General features: G+C 42.7%; 1 protein-coding gene across 1 annotated transcript in view; it reads left to right on the top strand.

The window, feature by feature from the left end:
* Positions 1-223: 223 nt before the first annotated feature.
* Positions 224-23,541, top strand: part of SLC9A7 (solute carrier family 9 member A7) — a 105,838-nt gene continuing 82,520 nt past the window's right edge. The window contains exons 1-2 of the mRNA XM_014527293.2: positions 224-241; positions 5,016-5,154. Coding sequence (XP_014382779.1) covers positions 224-241; positions 5,016-5,154 — 157 coding nt within the window. The remainder of the gene's footprint in view (positions 242-5,015; positions 5,155-23,541) is intronic.

Raw genomic sequence — 23,541 nt, forward strand, 5'->3', positions numbered from 1 at the left:
GTGTGAGGCTCAAGAGATGTTGAATTTAAACCTTTAAAAAGATCATGCTTACACTATACTGAAAATATGAATGAAAATATGACATAATACCAGACAGGTTGGAGAAGCTAATAATTGTTCATGTAAATCTTTGGGAATATTTGAAAGATGCAAGAGATTAGTTCAGTGCTCAAGATTCTTTACTTAAGAAAGGAGATATCAGTCTGATCAGCCTTACTGGCGCATGATCAAATATTTACAGGTAATTGCACATAATTAGAGTGAAATCTCAAGGTTGCTCAGGAGTTTGCATGAATGACTCATGTTTAGAAGAACTCTAGATTACTATTTTAGGTGTCTTTAAAATGATTGCTTAAAGAGTTAATCTCTTGAAATGTCTTTGTAAATGATTAGTTAAGTTCTGGGTGAGGTTATGTTTTGAAATAAGATACAGCATGCACTGAAGCTTGTGTGTGACTGCCAAAGCTTTGGAGAAGAGAGAGAGAAAAAGGATTGAGAGGAGGAGGCAGTTTTGTTTTACTCATCTAAATGCATTTGTTATTGTATTGGGAACTTCATAGTACCAGTAGGGTACAGAAAAAAAAAATCCTGTTTACTTCAAATTTGAGAAGCTTTTGCAATTCCAATTATGTTTTCAAACTACCTAGGCAGAGCATATGTTAGGGTGGGGGGGCGGGGTGGGGAAAGCCAGCAGAATAAGAATGAAGTAATAAATAGTGGAGGAGATGGACCTTGTCACATTAAAAGAGCTGAGTTAACACCTACACAAAAGGCTACACATCAGCATGGAAGTGGCCAGGATTTGCCAAGAAAAGTAATTAAACATGTGACCAAAGGCTTTCAGTTTCTTTAACACAAAATCATAGCATAAATCTACTGGTAATCATAATCCCAGATAACAAGGCTGTGTCCAAATTGAGAGAAGCAAATCTGAGGTAGACTGTTAGTAATTCCCACCACAATGTGAACTCAGCATATTAAAAGGGTGCAGAGACTGCTCCTGAGTGTATGTAAATGGTAAATATGGTTTACAATTTGCCTTGTTTCATTTTCTTTAAAACCTTAGAGAAAAATCCAAACTTTCTGATATGTTGCAGCCCAAAAACTGAAACAGGAAGACAAACCCCAATATGTAATGACAAAATAGAACCTCTCACCTTCTTCCCCCGTCCATTCTCCCCACCCCCACAAAAAAAATCCTTGTAAAAGTTGAAGAATTAAAATAACTTTTCCTAGAAAAACATATATTTGCTAAAAGAACCATTTTTCTCCAATAAAGAAGATTTAAAATTAAACATTTTGACTAGCTGTTGTTGAATCCCATGAAATTGAAATATCAAGTTTTTCTTACTTAGACAAACAAATATTTAGAAATAATGTGTTTGGGTTTTTTCCCTCAAGGAAGAATTTATGGCAACTTAATAGAAAGTGCTCATTAATGGATTTAAATGTTAACACCATTTATTTAATGTGTTTTTCTTGCCATGTCCAGAACTTGGCAATAGTTGTGCAATACATCTGGAAAAAAAACATATGGTGGGAATGTTGAAAGGCACCTGAACAATCTAGGAACTGTATTGTTGTTGGGTTTTTTCCCTTCCAATACGATTTCTACCTCTAAATCTCTTAAGAGTAAAGAAACAACATCTCTCTGCTTAACAGAATAAGTGACTGGTGCTCATATTTATACCCTGATTACTTTCCTTCTAATTTCAGAAGCAAAATTACATAGCTCAGTTATTCCAAGTGAAGAAGTTGGCATAGTTTGCCTTTTTAGGACTCTCACTGGCATTAATCTGAAAGATGGAATAGAAAAGTAAAGTAAATCTTGGTGCCGTGTGTGCTTTGCTCCCTTTACGCTTGCATATCCAGGAAGATTTTTTTGGGATTGGATGGGAATAAAGAGCAGACCGGAGGTCATGTATACTTGATAGGCACAGTCCTTAGTTGCAGATGCTGGGGAATGTCATCTTTTTTTTATAGACGAATTTCCTATGTTTCCTACTTTGCAGGGAGAGCAGGTGTACCGCATTGTCTCTTGCTACTCTGCATTGTAGTGTGAACAGAGGCAGGACTATTACTCCACTTCCTTCCTCTACTGTTTGAGATGGTTTTTAACTCTGGGGACTCAAAGGAACAATCCTTAGATGTTAGCAGGACAGAGAGCCGGTAATTATGACTAGCTACTGCAGCGAGTTTGCAAACTGGAGAGAAGGTTACTGGCAGTCTGTCATTACAGTGGCCCTCCTTAATCTGGCCCTGTAAGCACAGAGAGGACAGGTATGAAATCACAACACCCAAATGGGATTTTAAAAGTCCTTGTAGGATCCTGAACTGCTTTTCGTAGCGCACTGGAATAATATGAAAGAAAACAGTCTCTTTGCAACTTCAACTGTCCAAGCAATGCTGTGAATAACTGCTACAGCCCAATCCCAATTCAGTAGTTTTTTTGCCTGAAAAAGAACTTGCTGATTGCGTCCCTTGACAGTTCCCAGCAGTTATATTTTTACCCTGTATGTCTACAATTCTTAGGAAACAACGTAATTTGCCAAATGGAGGCCATTTATCCAGGGACCAAATGCCATTCATACTTTTTGAAATGGCCACTAAAATTCCCCAAAGGGAAAAGCTCACTTACCAGTCGTTTTAGACACTTGGATGCGCAGCATCTCTAGGCTGAAGGATGTACCTGGAAGGGCACCAGGGTCTTGGATCTCCCCTCCCGCAGCTGGTGAGAAAAGCTTCCCAGGCTTGACAGCCAAGTAGTGCTGGGGAAAGACCTGAGGAAGAAAGTCTTGGGGCCTTGTTACAGGGTAATTTTGGGAAGCTCCTGGAGCTCTTAACCCCTGGACTGTCTGCACATTCATACCTTAAAGTGGTTTTAAGCACCTGTTATGCGGCTCAAAGTTATGCCACTCTAGGGTAGGATTATCTCTGACCGCACTATCCAGCTCCTGTCTCATTAAGGTGTGACTGCTTCCCACAGATGTGCTCCCACACTGAAATTCTCCAGTACCAGGATCTCTCACAACCCCATTGGTAGAGCAGGGATATAGAAGCCTGTCCTGCCTCACCAGCCCTCCAGTGGCAACACGCAGCTACAGCTCCTAGTCCTGCCCCTGCTCACCAGGCCTCTATTGGCACAACACAGAAGGTGGGGGACAGTCAGAGAACGTTTGTGGACCAGTGGTTTTCAACCTGTGGCCCCTGGGGGTCTTATGTCTAAGGGGTATAGGGGCTGACTTATTTTTGCAGGGGGTGGGGGGGATGTTAAGATGATGGATGTGTGGAAAGTTTTAAGGTTGTGGGTTGTAGCCATGTTGGTCTAAGGACATAGACAGATAAGTTTCTTTGGACAGATGTGATATCTTTTATTAGACCAACTGTATACTTGGAAAAGTTATTTGCAAACTTTCGGGCCCAAACAACCTTCTAAGCACTCTCTATACGCCTAAAGAGGTGTGCTTGTGCCTGAAAGCTTGCAAAGAACAGTTTTTCCAGCTATTTAGTTGGTCTAATAAAAGATACCATATCTACCCAAAGAACCTTGTCTGGACAGTTTTATGCCTTTCAAGTGACAGTGGAGGGAAGGGGGCCAGGGCCCTCGGAGGTGTCCCCACATACTCGGCACCTCTGCTAAGGGGTCCATGAAAGATGACTATTATGAATCAGAAGTGTAGAACTATTCACACTTACAATCTAAAGGGGTCTGTGCCTCCATTCAAAATTATTGTAGGGGTCCGCAAATGACAAAAAAGGTTGAAAACTAGACTAAGGGTGAGACTGCTCCAAGCTAACTCTAACAGGGATCAACCCCCTTGTGACTCGCAGGGGAAGGTGCAACCAGGCCCTTACACTGGAAAGGTGGTCTGACTTGATCCCAACTAGTCAGTGACAGATAGATCCTCCCTCAGAAACCTTTGCCTCATGACCCGGGATCCTGGTTTTCTCTGATTTAAAAAAAAAAAAAAAATCCCCAAATTTTCGGATTAAAAAAAGTAACCCAAAATCCACATTTGTCCATGATTAAAATGAAATGCCCCTAATCTCTAGCTAGCTAGCTATCGTGGTTTCATTCATGGAAAAATGTGAATTTTGGGTTACTTTTTAAAATGTTTAAATCATTTTTGTGATGAAAATGAAATGCCACTAATGTGTGTGTGTGTGTGTGTGTGTATAAATACATACATTTTTATTTATTTATTTATTTTGTAGGGGGGTGTGATATATATATTTGTGGTGTTTCATTTGTATCACAGAAAAATTATTTGAAAATTTTAAAAAGTAACCCAAAATCCACACTTTTCTGTGATGCAAATGAAACATCACTAATATATATATGTGTATTTTTGTAGATGCGTGTGTATATATAATATACATGTGTAATGAAACACTGTGTGTGTGTGTGTGTGTGTGTGTGTGTGTGTGTGTGTGTATATAAACACACACACATGTGGTGCTTCATTTTCATCACAGAAAAATGTGGATGTTGGGGTTACATGTTCAATTGTTAAATATTTGTTTTTGTGATTTAAAATGAAACGCCACTAACGTAGAATTTTCACCACAGAAAAAAAGTGGATGTTGGGTTCCTCTTTTTTAAAAAAAAAAAAATCACTATCTAGATATCTATATGTCAGTGCTGTTTCATTTCAGTGAGCGAAAAATGTGGATTTGGGGTTACTCTGTTTTGAATCCGAAAATTGGAGCTGTTTTGAAAGCGGAGAAACCCAGGCTCCCCGCTCGCGTGCCTCGGGGAGTGCGGGTGCAGCGGGCAGGGGCAGGGTTGGTCGCCCGCGCCGCTGCTGCCCGGGCTGGGGGGCGGGAGGCGGCGTAGCCCAGGGGCTGGCCGCAGCCGGGCTACGCAGGCTGGTGGGAGGCCTGCTCCTTTAAGAGGCTGGCACGGAGCAGGGGGCCGGCCCGGGCTGCGCGCCTGTGTGTGTCTGGGCGCGGGCTCCTGCGCACTAGAGCTGCGGGCTGGGCGCACGGGGGCTGCGGCAGCGGGTGGGGCCTAGTGGCTGCTTCGCCACCGGCAGGACAGCGTGAGCCTGCTGACCTTCATCCTGCTGCTCACGCTCACCATCCTCACCATCTGGCTTTTCAAGCACCGCCGCGTCCGCTTCCTTCACGAGACCGGCCTGGCTATGATCTACGGTGAGCCCCTGCCCGCCCCGGGCGACGCTCCCGCTCTGCCCCCGGGCAGCTCCGGCCCCGCCCTGCCCTGCCCTGCCCGGGCCTCCCTCCCAGCCCTGCCCTTCTGTGATCCTCAGCAGCCCCCCAAACAGGGGCTGTCCTGCCGAGGGTGCAGCTGCCCCCGCCCATAGCGCTTCCCCGTTGCTCTCCAGGGCTGCCTGGGCTCCTCTGCCTTCATGGCCAAGGGGAGTGGCGTGCCAGTGCCAGGGTGGGAGCTCCCCCTATAAGAGATGACCCCCCCCCCCCACCATAAGACTTGAAAATCATAACCTGGGGGGTCTCCGGTTTTATTAGGGCACTGTGACGGGCAGCCCACTTTTTTTGCCCCAGGGTCAAAGGGGCATTTGAACCCTGGACAGTGCCCCAGTGTCAAGGCTGAGTCTCTCACGTATGGGTGGAAAAAAAGGGTGGGGGGCACCTAGAGGAGCCAGCCTTCCAGCCACGCCATATGCAGGGTGCTGTGTCGCTCCAGTGCCTGGCTTTATCTGGAGGAAGGTAAGTGGGCATTTTGTGTTTGGGAGCTGCAGCCGGGTGGGAGGAGGCTATCCAGAGAGGCTGTGGCATCTCCATCCTTGGAGGTTTTTAAGACGCACCTTGGCTGGGATGATCTACATGGGGAGGGTGCTGTTTTGAGCAGGGGGTGGGACTGGGTGACTTCCTGAGGTCCCTTCTCACCCTCTGTTTCTAGGAGTCTGTGTGGCCTCTCCCCAAGCTGCCAAGTAATCTATAGGTGCATGTGTGGGGAAGGAGAAGAAGAAAAGTGAGCCACCTTATATAAAGTGGAAGGACCTGTATTATATAGTGGGCAGGTCAACACCCCCCCCACACACCCCTCATTACGTAACTTGCCTTTTGTGACAGGCTTTAGTTGGGGAGCTGCTATTGTGGGCCATAAAGGAAGGAAAATTGTTAGCCTGACACTTTACATGTAGTATACATTGTCCAGGATGAGCTGTGGGTTGGGGTTTTTGTTGTTGTTTTTGTGGGGTTTTTTCCTACCCCTTATAATTATGTTTGGTTACAGCTGCTATCTGTCCCATATTGATGGTTGCATTAGAGTATGCAGGGCAAAAGGGAGCTCAGCTTGCTTTTTAATCCATTTCTCTGCTTTTGGAAGGCAGGCTTGCTAAGAGAGCGTATTAGCAGGTCATCACGCTCACGGCTTTGCAATACGCGTAACCCAGATACAGATCCTGTACCGAGCCTTGCACAGGATGAAAAGAAGCGTGTTTAAACTTTCATGCTCTCGGTTAGGATAGCTATCTGCCAAGGAACTGCTGTTTTGTTATCTTTGGCAGCCTGTGCTTGTGGGCTACCAATTGATTGCAGTGATATCAGATACCAGGAAAAGTTTGCACAGGGCATCTGAGTCTGCTGGGTTGAATAAGAAGCGAGTAAAACAGGCCTTGTCCTTTTACCTACCAAAGCAAAACAAAACCATACTTGGATGTAGAGCAATACTAACCTGCACATTTGCACAGTAGATGTTCACACTTGCATTCAGCATCACCGGTAATTTGACATGCAGCTTCATAGCTGTTGTAATTAATGACTGATGCAAAAGGGTTACAGGTAAACCTGTGTTGTTGTATATAAACCTCTACTTGTTTCCTTTGATTTGTATGTGTAATTGGATTCTTACATACTTTGTTACACAGAGAACACAAACAGTTCTGATCAGAAGCAGTCATCCATTTAAAAATGACTTGTCTACCTTTGATTGGTTAGTATCTTACTGCCAGTAGCACTTCTTCACTTTCATTAGGTAGGCCGGGTCTTCCAAGCTAGTGTGAAACACCTACTCAAAATTGCTTTGGGTAAGCTTTTTCTTAGTAGGCACAGATGAAAATTTCTGCGCACAGGAAAAATGAACCGTTTCCTCCCTGATGAGTATTAACTGCTCCCAAGATCCAAATGACTGCTTGCAAAGCAGTGGAATTTTCCTCTGCTGATGTTTCTCTTAAACCATCCCAATCTCCTCTCCCTTGCTGCATTGCTGTGCATTTCATTGTATGTACTGTCACTGCTGAAAACTGGAAAACCAAAGGTTAGGGAGAGGGGTAAATTATGTACCAGTGTGTAGTACTTAGCAGTTGAATAACCCTCTGGGGATGCACTGCAAGCATTAATTAGAGAGTAAAGATTAGGGTGATGTGAACATTACTTTAGCTGTCACCCAAATGCAGTCATTTTTAGAATCAATTCAGGTGGAATTGTTTGAAGAACTGCTCAGCCTTATAAACCTGTTTTTCCCCTCAGTGTATTCATAATGGAAATGTTGTGGGTATTGAGAATTTAAATATACTTCTTTATACAGTTATACGTTTACTGTGTTGCTAAAATAGGCAAAACATTTATGTTACAAGCTTCCAGGAGTATTTGAATGTATTATGATCACCTCTTCAGGTGTGTTTTGATAGAAAACAGGAAACTGTTTTCAACTGGGAAAACCTTGGATTTTAAATTTAAGGGACATTTTGGGCCTTAATACTAAAGATGGGTTCCTGGCTTCAAATCTGACACACAGGTGATGAATGTCTATATTATGTCTCAGCAAATGTACAGTATTTTATCTCTTCTTGTACTGCAGGCAAACAATGCCATAAGAAATATCAACACATTTAATCATAGTATGATCCTGGTGCATGACAATGTGGATTTTTTTTTTTTAACTTCTGCATGTTTTGAAACATCATCTTGAAAAATGTAGTAGATGGTCAATCTCTTGGTTTCGAGTTGATATTTTTGAGCATGCTCTTGCCATGTCATGGCAAACCTCTAGAGAGTCGTGTTTAAATTAGTTTGGTTCTTTTTGCAGCTGCTTGTCCTTGTGCCAGTAAAGCTAACTAGGGTCTGTCTGTCTGTCTGTCTTCATAAATATTCCAGGCTTCCTTTAGAACAAAGAAAACTGTGTAAGTACTATCAAAAATGTAACAAAGAAAAGTATTATAACAATGTTTTATATTCTTTATACAGCAATTTCTTTGTCTGCCTTTTGCGTGCACACATTCATATAGGGTATGGTGGTTATGCTGGAAGGAGGCATTTGGTGGGTGCTGAATAATTAGGGGGTATAAAACAACATCAATGAATTTTTTTATTTTTTTTTAATTAAAAAGTATATTTGATAAACATCTCTCCTGTGATGGAGGAGACTTACATGATCACTTGCACATAGACATGGTCTTTTTAATCCAAAGAGTTTATAATTTTGAGTAAAAAAGGATCCATTACAAAAGAGTTCTGATCATAACTGATGTTTTGGGGAGGGGGTGACAGAAGTATAAATGTAATGTATATAAATTGTATATAGAGCCCATACTGATGTTTCTTGGCTCTAAGCAAAGCATTCTAGATAGCTATGTGCAGTAACTTTGGGTACAGTACAAGGTGGAATCATTAGACCTGATTTCAGCAAGGAAAAAAGGATCCCAAAATGCCAGGTGATTTGTATTATAGTGGTTGCTTATGCTATATCCATATGGGGCTTTCCACTTTAAAAAGAAGCAGACTAATCCTTTCAAACATTGGATTACATTATCTGTCATAGGGGCACCAGTTTATAACAGTTAGTTTTGCTGCAAAGACTGAGTTGGTCTGTCAGCTGAATTCTCAAAGGGCTTTATAGGATCTACCCCAAATAAAATGTTGCCCCTCTTAAGCTGAGCCAAATTCCAGGTCTTCAAGTTGTTTTTCTGTTCTTATATATTTAGACTTACATTATTTACAAGGAATATACATAAAGGCATAATTCCTTGAGCACAGTAGGAATCAATAGGAACAGCTTATTTGCTTGCAGTCCCAAGCTTCACTCTGGCCAGTCCTCTACCCATAAGTGCACTCTCTCAGGTCTTCTCAGCATTATAGTACAGATGCCTTTCTGGGCATGGCTTCCTTACTGCCACATATCTCCATTTCTATGATGTTTCTGCTGCCTTTTTAGCTTAGACACATGGCAGCAATCAAGTCCATCCCCATCTTTGCATTTATAAGCCCCTGGGAAACCGTTTGGACCAGATGGCCCAGCCACTGTGCATGTTAGCTTGTGGTCTAGTTCATAGACTGTGGTTGTGCACTGCATTTGTCTATCCCTAAACAAAGGGGCATTCAGTTATTCCATGGCAGTCACCATCAATTCATGCTAAGGCCAGCAGCTTCAATGAGATGGTCTGATTGCCCAGTTCCTACCATAAGAAAGGCCACTGCCATACTCTGCCTATGAATGCCTGTCCATTTCCAGCATTGGAAAAATAGGTCAGGAGTAGGAGTGTACATGTGTTCTGGGTCTGTCCATGGGTGGGGGTATTGGTACCCATGACGAGGCTCCCTGACAGCTTGGCCCTGGTTGGCCTATTGGGGCGAATGCTCTACCTCTGCCTTGGAGGGTGGGAGAAAAGAGGACTGGGGAGTAAGGGGTGCTGGGTGTCCTTAGTACCTGAGAGAAATGTACAGCCATTCAAGTTAGTATGGGAGAAGAGAAATCTTTATGGCTGAAAGGAATCTTTCTTGTGGACAAGCCAGTTCTCTTCCATAAGAAAACACTTGAACAGCTGGCTGTATGCTGTCTTTTTGTGCTGGGAGAGAGACTTGTAAATTCCAAATTTACACATGCTAAAAAGTTATAGAAGAAAAAAGACAAAACTGAGGCCATGAACAGGCATTACATGTGAGTAAGACCTCTGCCACAAATATGAGCTCTAATAATATTTTGATGTTGTTGTCATCTTTGGGTTTTAAATGTTTCTAGAATATTTTATCATTTCAGATAGAGGTGGTAGCTGTGTAATAACAATCAATTACAATGCCAAGATGCATGTTTATAAAACTGTAAACCCTGTGGATTAGAGACTGTAATTTATGAGAGAGTGTGCAAAGTGCTGAATGTAATGAGGCTTTAACCTGAGACTTCAAGAGGCTATTCAAGATAAATGTAATCACATGGACCTTATGATATTCTGACTGAAGTCAATTAAAATTGTATATAGAGCAATGAAGGAATTGGGTCCTCATGAAGAGATGCATATAAAAGTTTCACAGGTGTAGTAGTGAGTCATTTCTCTTTACCTTGGCTTGCATCTTGTATGTAATGTATACCAGTCTGTTTTTTAATGAAAAAGTTCAGCTTTATAGTTTGGTTTATGTAAATTATTGGGGCATTGCTTCAGTCAATAAAAGTAACTAACAAAATCCCTATACCTTTTTGGATAGTCTTTCCGTAGATTCCCTCAAATCTCTTTATATCGTAGACCAATTTGAGATAATAAATTAGTCCATGTGATATACCTTTACTTCTAAATAATACTTCTTCTAGCTAATGGAAAACCTGAGGATTTATTTAAAATGAGTATCAAGGAAATGGAATATCAAATGTAACAAAATGTGGAATTCATGTTAACTTCTCTCTATAGAAAAATCTTGTAGTTCTTCACCTGGTTGTTTAATTCTTCAGTGTTCACAAATAAACCCGTATTGCCAAGTGTTCCAACCCTTCCCTTCCTCACCTTCCCCTTTTTACTTTTTTTCTCCTCGCCACTACAGTGCTCTATATGATGATACTGGTCTCTAGACATTGTCATGAATTCCCATGCTGTGATCAAAATTGGCAGGTTTTGTAAGGGTATAGTAAATCTGGAAAATAAAGCCACTTTTACTTAAGTGTCTAAATCTGGATTTAAGAGCATAACTTTAAGCACCCACTTTTTTCAAAATGTTACCCTTTCTTTAGTGATCTGGATCTTCTACTAAAAAGTCAGTCCACAGTATTTCAAAGTGGATATTGCCAAAGCTGCTTCCCATGCACAAAATGTGATGCATGACTTTCTAGTTATCCTGCCTCACAGCTTGCTTTCTGATTTGAAGGTCCAGTCCAGTTTCAGTGATCCATTAGCACATTGCTTTACATCTATCATTTTATTTTGTTCAGCAATCTACTTCCCTGTTCCAAAACTGTACCATAAAGTGTGGAGGAATGCAGCCAAGTAGCTGCCATAAACTACTAATGTTACCACTGAAGTGTCTGAAGAAGGCAACTCTGCACTATGGTGCCTTCCATTTTATTAGCTACTCATAACAGTATAAGCTAGGGTATAGATCAGTTCTTTGTTTTTGTTTTTGTTTTGTTTTTGATAGTTGCTGTTCCCTATTAGACTCTTGATTTACTTTGCTGAATATAATACCTGCTCTGGTTAGCTTGGGAAGAAAATATTGAGTTGTGCCTGTCTTCTGTGCAGGAAGACTCTGTTGGGCAGGTAGGGGCAGAACTAACATTTCTAAAACAGTTCTAGTCACTTTTTAAAAACACCTTATCAAATTATTACAGGTAGAAAGTGTGGGGCTGAAGAGAAAGCTATCCTTCTCTGGCTTAGGTCAGGTCTGGGCTAGAAAATTGTAGGATAGGCTTGGTGCTTGGATACAACTGCTGACGTTGCAATTTTGCTATAGCACCTGCATTTTTGGCTGCCTTCCCTTGTGCAGCAAAAAGGTATGCTGTACTGTGGTTAGGCATTCCAATATCTTCCAACTGCTGCCTAGAGTCCACTACTTTTGTAGGACTCTGCAGTGCTTTGTGGGATACCAGCAGGTATTGTGGGAGCTTCAGGTAAACACCCCACTGTTTCCTTTTGTCCATCCCATGCTACTTCAATGCTGGTTTCAAGTCTTTGTCACATTGCTGTCAAAACTGTGGCTGCTGCATGGGTCATCAGACTTCTCCTTTGTGTTTCAGTGATGGCACATCTGAACTTGTCTGTAAATGCAGAACTTCAACAACTATTCTAAGGATTAATTATACCTGTACAGTAGAAAAAGATGAAGGGAAACTGAGGAGGAGTGAATGGTACATGAGTATAGCTAGGTGCTGCAGGCATTTGCTGATCAGATGTATGTGATGGAACCATGCTTCTGGGCCTGCAATTGGGCACGGAGTAGTGAGACTGGATCATGATGCAAATCTAGGATAATCTGTAGGAGCTACAGAACTTTTTGGATGAGGACAGTTGCCTTCTTGGAGTTATGGACTGTGCTCGCTGGCTCCACAGTGTAGGTGTCCCAGTGAGAACTTCTCTGACTGCAGAGAATTGGCTGGCAACTTAATTACAGAAGCTTGCAACTCTACACTTTTATTAGGTGAGCAATCAGTTTGGTGAGGGAAAAATGTAGAATGGAAGTGATTTGGCATTCAAGCATGCAAGGCCACTAATTGTGACCTATTGCACAGGATTGTGACACTAGAAAATATGTAGGAAAAAGTGAGGGTTTGATGTAGTTTGCTTCCTTGTTGTATCTTGTTGCCTTTGCAATATCCAGTCGAACATCTTTAGTTCTCTGGGAATTCTGCAGCAGGGCTTCTCTTGCTCTTTCAATGTTTAAGGGGCTTCCTGGTAATGGTGTTGCAGTACCCTTACAGGGAGAAGATGCTGCGTACCAAAAGTCTTTTGGTCTGGCAGAGGGAGACATAGCATCCCTTAATGGATAGATGCTAAATTCAGAAAACTTCAAATTTGGAAATAAGGCACCTGTGGAAGTGGTGGATTCTCCATTCCTTGATGTCTTTAAATCTTTTAGAAAGGCACCCAGCTTTGATATGTTTTACTAAAACATAAGTACTTGGGTTCAAAACATGGGTAGCTGGATGGGAGTCTATCATCTGTTTTGTACTGAAGATCAGATGGTCCCTTCTGGCCTTAACAACTGTGAATAAAATGGATATGATGTGTACCTAACACCTTCATTTAAATAATAAAGTCCTGCTTTTCTTCTCATAGCACTGACAAAGATGAGGAGAACAAAAGTGTACTTTGTTTCCTTGTGAATGTCCTTCTGACATTATGGGTGTGCCAGTTCTGTTGTTTGTTTATTTTTAGATAAACAATGATCACTGAAGTATAATTAAAAGACTCTGGACACTGACAAAATTTTAAATAATCCCTTGTCTATAATCCCATCTTTGTTCTATCAATTCAAGTCATTTAGCTATTTCTGAGGCATATTGTAACTTGGATATACCCTTTCCATGTGATTAATGGAATATCTGTTTGTTGATTTCAAAGTGGTTATATCTATCCCCTTTGAACAAGCCTCCTCCCCGCCCCCTTTCCTCCCGTCTTTATATATTGTTTATTGCACAGTGGCCCAACTTCAACTGAAGAGGTGGAGAATACCATCTCTTACCCTCTCTCTACTCCTTGAGCACTCTCCTCAAAGGTGGGAAATATAGGTGTAACCCTCTTGGGCAGAACATACAAATGCTCTAACCTAGGAGTCAAAAACGTTTTGCAGTAGGGAGAATATGCTGAGTATGGGCCAATTCCAACTTGGCTAAAGCCAGAGTTGCAGTCACCACTCTTTCTTGCAGTGTTGCTTCTCACCACTTCTCAAACACAGCCCCCTCACCACTAAAATCTCCTAGATCTATAAGCCAGATAAAATGACTTTGAGATGGATTGGGCTCATGGGCCATAGGTTGCCCACCTCTGCTTTAACCACTAGATCAGATAAGTAAAAACTGTATACAGGTTAGGTTCCTCCTCTTCTGGCTGGCTGCACTTTGGAGAGCGGAGTTGATCATCCGTTTCCAAAAGGGATAGCTTAGGTGCCTATCCCCAAGGGACAGTTCTAGGCTGCAAATCCTATAGATGAACACTTTTCAAAGTGTGGGACACACTCCCTCATGGGGGTGTGAAAAGTTCCTTGCAGGGGTATATGTATATCACAGTTGCCAGTTCTACCCATGTACCCTCACTATTTAGCCACCATTGTTGCTGTCCCCCATTGTTAGCTGCTGTCATTGTGCAGAATTAGCAGCACTCTGGTGGGGGGAATTGGTAACTGGAGGAGGTTTCTCTTGCTGCCAGCTTCCCCCTCCACTGCTGACTGCTATATTCCATGGGGCAAAGCAGCAGAGGGGGAAACAGTGGCAGGAGCTGAAATAGGGGAGTCCAAGAGTGCCCCAACCCTACTGCGGTGTACTTGACCTTGCTATGGTACTGGTAAGCCAACAAACTTGTAAAAACATGCCTACTGCAGTGTTTCCCCAGCCCACAGTTAGGCTGCTATGTACCTGAAAGAGGTGGTATTTATTATACCCCTTGTTCAGCACTGTGTAGTGTAGGGGTGGGCAATATGCAGGCCAGATGCGGCCTGCCAGGCCATTCTATCCAGCCTGCGGGGCCCTTAAAAATTTTAGAAAATTAATATTTAGCTGCCCCTGGCTGCCTGTCATGCTGCCCTCTATGGCTTGCCAAAGCTGAGTAAACGGCCCTCTGCCCAAAATAATTGCCCCCCTCTGGTGTAGTGGATAGTCCAGATAGTCCATTGTTCTGAGTACTGTTGTGAATCCCCTTCTTAAGAGCCTAACTCCTTCCCATGCATTGTTTGTAGAGCTAAGGAACCTACTCATGACTGTAGATTCTGCTGTGATGACCAAATACCTAACAGTAGGCATGGTTATGCTTAGCTTGCCACATCTAAGTTGCATCCTTTGTGTACCCAACCTGAAGTGATGCAGGAGTAATCTAATTGACTTTCATTGTCATTTAGAAGCTTTGAAAAATTCCCAGCTTTATTTTTGATTCTTGGTGTATTAGGCTGGTTACACTCACTGCAGAATATTTTTCCCTATTCGAATTATATTGCCTCTATGTTGTGAGGATATAAACAAGTTATTTGGTTTAGAGTATTTTTGCTAATGATTTAAGGAGAGATTTGGCTGCTTTCATCATATGAGATCTTTCCTAATGAACTACCAAATGACTGGCAATCTAGTTTAAAATTTGCCTTTTTTAAATGAAAAAGTGGCTGCAGAATGTAATTATCTAGATGAGCAGGAATAAGAGAGAGAGGATTTAAAATTGCTTTTTCATGCAGGGAAATCAGACACATTGCTTTACCTTGGGAAAGTCCAAAATTCTCTGAAAGCTGTAGGGAAGAGGCCGAGTTTTGTCAGGAGGCAATAATTGAGGGTAAAAGGTGAGATTGTAATAAATTACTCAACTCTCCAAGATAAGCAGTACAGTTAATCTTATCGTTCCTCTTCCTTTCCTCCCCAAAGTTTTAATCCTGTTCAAGGTTTCAAAGATCAGATTTACATTGCAAAATTTATTTGGCTAGAAATCCCCCCCCCAAAAAAAAAAATAAATAAAAAAATTCTTGGCTAGAAATACCCCCCCCAAAAAAAAAAATAAATAAAAAAATTAAAAAAAAACACTTTACCCCCCATAGCCAGCATTGTTACACTGGCGGAGCCCCGGCCGTAGATGTATCTACACCAGGGTTGAGCAATTAGGGAAGTTTTGGTGAGCTGTTGTGGTCTGGGTCACTTCCCCCTCTCCCCCCTCCCTTCCCATGTGCAACAGCTCACCAAAGCTCCCTAAGTGGCCCTCCGGCCCAAATAATTCCCCACCCCTGATCTAAGGACAGAGAGGTGAGTGGACAAAAGGTAGGGGAACCTAACCTTTGTTTCTCCATTCTCCCTGCACCACATCCCCTGCCCTGAGTCCCCAGCACACAGCCAGGTCAAGCAGGAGCCACTGTAGGTCAAGCTGGTGTGGCTCCAGCTTGACCTGGCTGCCTGCTTGGGCCTCAGGGTGGGGTGGGGGATGCAGGGAGAAGTTGGGGACACAGCACGGCACTGGCCCAGCCAGGCCCAGATAACTTGTGGCTCCTGGCCCTCTTCTTCCTACATCCCCCCGCCCCTGCCCTGAGACCCTGGTGTGTAGCTGGGTTAGGCAGGAGCCAGGCTAGCTGCACCTGCCCCTGCCTAGCAGAGCCTGCATAACTGGTGGCTCTCTTCCCCCTACACTGCCCCCACCAGCGGGGAGAACCTTACCTGAGCTTCAGCTTGCCGGGGACTGGGCTGTCTAGTCTGCAAATGGCTGCAGGGTTGGAGTTGCACACAAATAGCCTCGTTGGGCAGAAGCCTGACCAGCAGCTCAGCACCCCTGTCTTAGAGTGTACCCTAGGGGCTGGGGGGTGGGCCAGGCTGCGGAGGGGAGTGGCGGCTGCTGCTGCTGTGGCCAGCTGGCATGAGGAAGGGAGAAAGGTGAGAGATGCCAAAAGCCAGGGCAGCTGAGGAGTGGCCGTTGGCCATGTAGAATCATTTGGTGGGTCGGATCCAGCCCGTGGACCGTATTTTGCCCACCTCTGATCTATACAAACAGACAAACACTTTTTTGGCTTAGTTTGTCACTTGGGGAGCTGGTGTAGCTATGCTGGCAGAAAAACTACTGTTGGTGTTTGTTGTCCCCACTAGGGGTTTCTGCTGACATAGCTATTATGTGCTAGTTACACTGACAGAGGCTTTTTTTTACCGTGGGTTGGTCTTCTCTGGGTTACTCCCCTCTACTTTTGGAATCTCTGAAGCCTTGCCTCTACTACAGTGTCTAAATGTAGCTGCTCCATTGATAAAATGGTTTGAATGGCTGACAGAGCATAGTTGGAACACTTATGGCTTGTAATTGTGAGACCTGCAAAAGTGCATGCAATTATGTGCCTCCCTTCTACTGTCATACATTTGGAGTTCTGGGGAGAGACTGGGACAGTACTCATATAATGGAGCTCTAAATTTGACTGGTCTGTGTGCTGACATAATATAAATGCAACTTGATCATCTGGCATTTTTTTTTTTTTTATGAATAATACTGCTGCCTCCCCCTGCATCTGTGTTCTTGTAACAGGCTGGCCTTTTACATCAGGGCTTTCTGCTAGCTTTTGCTGTCCTGTTCTTCCATATAAGAACTAAAAAGAGGAGAACTCAGATTTAAATTTGCACATTTACGTATAGTTCCAATTCCTACTTATTTAAAATTAGCTCCCAAACAATAGAGGGCAGTGCAATTAAAAATTCCAGTAAATATATATAAAAAAAAATCTGTATGTACAGCTGAATACCATCTTAATATTCTGTGTGTGCGCAATTGCTCAAGATGACTGAAGGTAGGAGTAACATCTTTTGAGTGTGAGAGGAGAACATAGCCTGCCATGTTCACCAGTGCCCTACTGTTAGGTGATTCCTCTGGATATATGCTGTCTTCATTGGCTTTGGAATATTTTGTCAGGTTGAATTGTGATTTTAGTGGGACAGCATTTGTGTAATGGAGGGAAAGGTATGATCCAGTGAGCTCAAGAATTGAATTGTGTGTGAAAACTGTGGTTAACTCCATTCTGACTGTGCTACTGAGAACATAGCCATAGAGTCCCAAGTAGCTTTTCAGTTTAACCCAGGTATCTTTATTTTACTGTATGTAATTGCAGGACTACCCAATACAAATAAGGGAATGTGTGTTTCATCTCTCCATCCATCAGGATGCAAATAATCCTGGCAGTATTGAAGATTAACTACCCAGGATACATTGTCACAATTCACTGAAGGGTGTAAATGTTGTTGCAGCCCCTTGTTACACATGCTGACTGTTTTACTTCTCTCCAGAGATGATCAGACTGAATGTTGCTACTCGAAGGTGTTATTTTGCACCCTTTTTTAGAAAAGGAGTTGCACAATTTCTTTGTAAATGAAATGGCTCTTGTTCTTTGAGCTGCCACATCTTGTGGGCCAGCTGCCTACAGGAAAGTTTAAAAGGCAGGGAAAATTGGAGTTAACTGAAAAATAGTTGATGATGATGATGATGATTATAATGATGTAGTACTACTAGTTAAAATTGTCAGTTTCCATTAAACATGTGATCAGGTTTTGATAGTGGCAGAGTCTACCCCCGGAGCATGGCTGTGCCACTCTCTAGAAACTACTCTGGCCTAATCCTGTCCCCTCTAGTCTCTCAGACCATTGCCTAATGCTTACCTGCTATGCCTTGATGTCTAATTAGTATAAATATGGGAGGCCATCCTGGGGGGACTAGAGTAATCATTGGGTATTTTACTCTGCCCTGCTCATCATTAGGCTTCTAGTCTACCCAGTCCTTGCACCTAAATCTAAGTAGGACTCTTTTTCTTTCTTTGCCTTTTTCAGGGCTCTTATGCCTCTAGGCCCTCACCTTCACCTGTCCCAAACAAGCTACCTTGTTGGGGTACCTACTCCTCTACTTCCTCTCTCTGCGCTGAATCCCTGGCCTCTCTTCACTGCACTGGGCTCTTGGACCACAGCCCCAGAATGTGGGGTGCCTTCCTTGAGCACCCCTTCATAGTCTTCTCCTTTCTTCCCCCCCCCCAAGCCACCCAAAACCTTACAGCAAATGCAAACCCAAAGCAAAACCCCCCCACCTGTGATTTATCTCACTGTATACACCCCCCTGCAGCTCTCACAAGTTCTGGACCAGGATGAGCCTCCATCTCCAGGTTCAGGTTTATATGGTCCTCAACTCCTTCCCATCTGGTCACCTGACCTGACTCTGAAAACAGGGTGCTGATCCTGCCAGTTATCTACCTGAGCCATAAGGGCTCTCCATCCCCTTATGAGCTGCTTGTAGCCTTGCAGCTCCTCTTTCTGCAAGCTGCATTCCCTAGCCTGCCCTCTGCAGCACTGTTCTTTCTACTGTCAGGTAGTAGGGGTTAGGGGCCTCCTGTTGCAAAACGTGCTTGCAGGAAACAACTGATGATTTCTGATTTGTTAAATATGTCTGTGTGCATCTGTACTTGGGTGCATAATCACAAGTGACTGCAAGAATTGTATTTTAAATATCCTTCTTACTAAACACTACTTCCCAATACCTGATACCCAGGGATTCTGGTTTTCTCTGATTAAAAAAAAAAAAAAAAAGTCCCCAATTTTCAGGTTTAAAAAAAGTAACCTGAAATCCACATTTTTCCATGATTAAAATGAAATGCCACTTGTGTGTATGAGTGGCATTTCATTTTAATCATGGGGAAAATGTGGATTTTGGGTTACTTTCTTTAATCTGAAAATTGGGTGGTTATTTTTTTTTATCAGGATCCCTGCTAATAACATTTTACTAGATCACCCTACTCTTTTCTTAAATCAGTAACAGCTAGAAATGTCTCTGCAATGCTTAAAAAATCAAGCTTCTCATCCTTGCCTGAAAGGCCTCCCCTAATTGAATTGACTCTGCCTGTATCTCTGCTTTTGTTCCTGTTTCTGCTCAGCACAGTCCTCTTGCCTTGCTCTTCCTCCCTTAGTCATCACCTGCTAATTCTTCCTGTGATGCCCCTTACTCCTGAAGTTGTCTGTCATGTCTTAGCCACCACAAACTGATTCCTTTTTCTTTAATACATTCTATCTTCAGAAACAGCTTCCTAACTCCTTGTAAAAAGCTCCCAGACCACTCCCCCTTCTCCTGAGCTGTTGTCCGACATGCTGTTTTGTGGCTAGAAAGCTTGTTATCAATGTTCTGTAAATCATTATGCATTCTAGAATACAATTCAAATGTTTCCCACTTCCAAAGGTATGTGCATACTACAGGCCAAATCTTTACAAGCACATTGTAGACCCAAAGGGAGTTAGTAAGCAAAGCCCGTTTCTAATCTCAGGATTTGGCCATAGGTAGCAGAGCTATATATTCTCATTCTCCAGTCTTTAGGCAAGATAAAGGCTTGAAAGAGAGCCAGCTGGCCCAGACAAGTTTCCGATGATGGCATTGGATTCTGTATACAGGTGATGTATTGAGGCCCTGGTTGTATTTATTTAGCTTTCTGTCAGGATAGTGGGTATATATGGTCTCTTTCCCCAAAAGCTGATGGGCTAAGATGGGTGTCAGACTCGTTTTGGCTCTGTGGACTATATGAGGGCATGGGGCAAGACTGCAGGCTGGATTGGGCCCACAGACTAGACCCACATGCCAGAGCCAACCCTCAAGGCCAGTCTGGTGCAGGCGCTGCATGCAGTTTATCCCCTGAACCAGCCTGCATACTGCTTGAACCACGCACACCAGCTCTAACCCCATTCACTGCATATATAATGTGCTGGCCCCAGCTTTGCATGTAGTGCACAGTACATGGTGCCATTGGATGGTCAGTACACATGGCATGTGGAGCCAGTCTAGAGCATGCGTTGCATGTGGTACCCATGGCAGACTGGCTCCGTGCACTGCTTCTGCCACTGGGGGTCAGTCTGTAGGCCCAATCTGTGCTGGGCCTTGATCCAGCATACAGGGCCAGTCTGGCACAGATGCCTAATTCAGTGCATGCCGTAGACTGACCTTGTACACTCCAGCTCCACAATTTGTGCAGCCCAAGCCAGACGGGTTCCACACACTGTGTGGGGCCAGGGTCAGCACACACTGCATGTAGTACAATGGTCCAACACCCACAGGCAGCACTGTGTGCTATGCAATAGCACTTACTGGGCGAGATCTGGCTTGTGGGCTGTATCTTTGACACACCTGGGCTCCATGCAAGGAATGAAGAGACCAACGGTCAAATGCATACTATTTCTGTACTTTTTTGTGTGTTTCAGTTTTACAGTCATGTTAATAATATCAGTCGGAAGGCAGGGTAGGATTGCATCTTAGAGACTAACTAAACCAGAGATGTTATGGTATAAGCTTTCATAAGCAGAGCACTTATTTCAACGATATTCCTGTTTCTTTGGGTGAAGAAAAGTGTGGCAGAAGTAGGTGAATGGGTGTGGTGCTGGCAGCTTCTTTGGCTGTGGGATGTAATTGGAGAGGAACAGATAAGTAAGGAGGAGCAAAGTTTTTTAAAAGGGTCATTATACTTGTAAAGTGGATTGGAGCAAGTGGCAGAAGGGTTACATGACCATTCCTTGAACAGACAACTTCATGTTTTTGCAATGTCTTAAGCAATTTTTTGTATCTTGAGCACAGTGGGTGGTAACCTAAGAAGCATCCTCCCTGTGGTCCTTCTCCAAACTGAATTACAGTGATAATGACTTAAACTTAAGGTAGTGCACTATGTTGCGCTTACACTTAAGTAAGTCACTTGTAGAGAGCACTGTTCTGTGGTATGTAGCTTTCATTTTTTTTCTGTCTGTCTTAAAGTCAGTGCATTGGAAGTACAGTGTCACTTGTGAGGGACTCTTAACTCTTGAATATGTTCTCATGTTGGTGTTCGTGTACCAGTACAAACTTAGTTGTAGATTTAGCCTATTGTAACTATTGCTGCAGCAGCTGGAGTAGATCATTAGATTTGTTGCACAGCCACCTTATTCTTTAAGTTTAAAAAAAAAAAAAAGACTTTCTTGGAAATCCATAACCAAGTTGTTAATTCTATGAAATTTATTTTAATACTGTTAGTCCTAGTGTATGCAAACTTCCCCTTCCAATTCAGTCCCCAGATGTTTATCTTTTAGTCTTATGGAATGTACATAGAGAAATATAGTTTTTTGTGATAGTTTTAGCTTGACTTTGTAGTTTTGGCTTCTGCATTTAAGACCTGCAGTATTTGATTCATTCCCAGGTGTAAATCTCTGAGAAGCAATCTCTCTGCAGGACATGTGCACTAGATTTTTTTTTTCCAGGTGGCCAGAAGTCAAGTGAATATGACAGCCCATTTAATTATACACCACTAATTTTGCAGAGTATACAAAATGTTAACTTTCTCCAGCAAAATTGATGATCTAAGAATTGCAGACCACTTTTCATATTCAACTAATGATCAAATGTTTCAGGGTGTAATTAAATTTGCCCTACTTCAGTGTAACCCAAGGTTCCTTCAAACTTTGCATGTAGCCTGGCAAAGAAGAAGTATAAGAGTAGATCTCATACTGATACCTTAAACTTTGGCTTTTGATTTAGAAAGCTATTTATCTTCAATAGACAGTAAAAGTTAACTTGTTGACTGTGAGAAGTATTGGAATATATTTACGTCAATTCTGTTCTGTGAGCCTGACTTCAGGCTCTCCTCCAAAATTTACAATGGAAATTCTAGTTGATTCTGTGACTTTTGAAATTTGTGAATTGTGACTTCAGAACTGATACGTTTATCTCGTAGTAGCAATCTTCTGATACCATCAGATGTTAGTGCAGGCTTCTGGGGCTGACAAGCATCACTGCAGTACCTTGTGCTAGGCCTGGCATGCACTTAAAATATAGTTCCTGCTCTGAAACCTACATAATTGTGTACATGGAAGTAAGCAGCTAGTCTTTAGGAAGTAGAAAAATGTATAAACAATCCAGTTGCTATTTATTATTAATACTTCTTTTATTGCATTAGTCCCTAGATGCTAACCAGATCAGGAGTGGAATGCTCTAGGTACTGTAAAAACATATAGTAACAGGGATTCCCTGCCCAAGGAACTTATACACAAACAGGTAAGGGTGGTAGAAGACAGAATTAAGAAATAAAATTATTTTCGACCAATTGGGATCAGTAAGTAACCATAACTCACCTTTTTGCCTTGCTGCTCTTGGTTTGAAGCTTACTATATGCACTAATCTTATTATCCCGTGGCTTCTGTGATGTTCTTTTTTTCCTGCTGGTACTCTCCAGGTGGCCCTTCTGCATGTCCAGGAGAAGATTTTCTTCATCCTGTACTCAGCTGTCTCGGTGGGGCACCATGTGCCTTCTTTGTCTGTTTCTCTTCTCCTTCTGCATGTTTCCTTTCAGTAATCTCATTTGCAAGCACAATATACAATTATCTCTTACATTGATAACTCAAAGATATGTCTTGCTACTTCAAACCTGTCTGCTTTCTGTCCAACTGGAATCTCTGCAAACCTCTCTCTTGTGGCAGATGTCTAGCCATTGGATCAAGCTCACTATACAAGCTTTGTTTAGCTGTAACCTTCTGCCTCTGACCCACCACCACTGTTCTTGATCACAGTGGACATTGTAACCATCCTATTTAGGTCTTGCAGATTTATTTTTGAATAATATCTCTAGGGTATAATCTTTCCTATCCAGCTCTATGCTAAGGCCAGTTCTATGCTGCCTCTCTGCTGAGCCTGGGAGTGTCTCCACAGCCCTGCCCTGACCACTCTCTCCTGTGATTTGGCAGTGTAGCCATGTTAAAGTAGCCCTTGGTGCATGTGCCACTAAACATGCTTGAGTGAGAGCCTGTGACCAGTCCTGCAGCATTAAGCTACTGGTGTATTGAGACCACAACCTAGTGTGCTGACTGATATCGTTATGGTTTTTGGCCACAAACTCCTCTCTCTGTATCCTTTTCTATCTTTGGGCAGGAATTGTTTTTCAGTTCTGGTTTTATGGCACCAATATGATGCTGGACTTGGTCTCTTCAGTTCAATTAAAACAGCTAGTATTAAATATGGGTATCATCTTCCTTGGGTGTGAAGGCAGGAGCTTGACTTGCAGACGTCTGAATTTTAGAAGTTAGACTCATTAGGAAAGTATTATTTTCTTCAAAAAATGTGGGGTTTTGTGAGATGAGTTATATCATACAGTTGTTTTCTCTCATGGCAGATTGATAGAGGCCACTGTAAATCTCAGCCTGTTGACAACATAATAGTAGAGATGTTTCAA

Source organism: Alligator sinensis, unplaced genomic scaffold (assembly GCF_000455745.1).
Source record: "Alligator sinensis unplaced genomic scaffold, ASM45574v1 scaffold144_2, whole genome shotgun sequence".
Taxonomy (NCBI): Eukaryota; Metazoa; Chordata; order Crocodylia; family Alligatoridae; genus Alligator; species Alligator sinensis.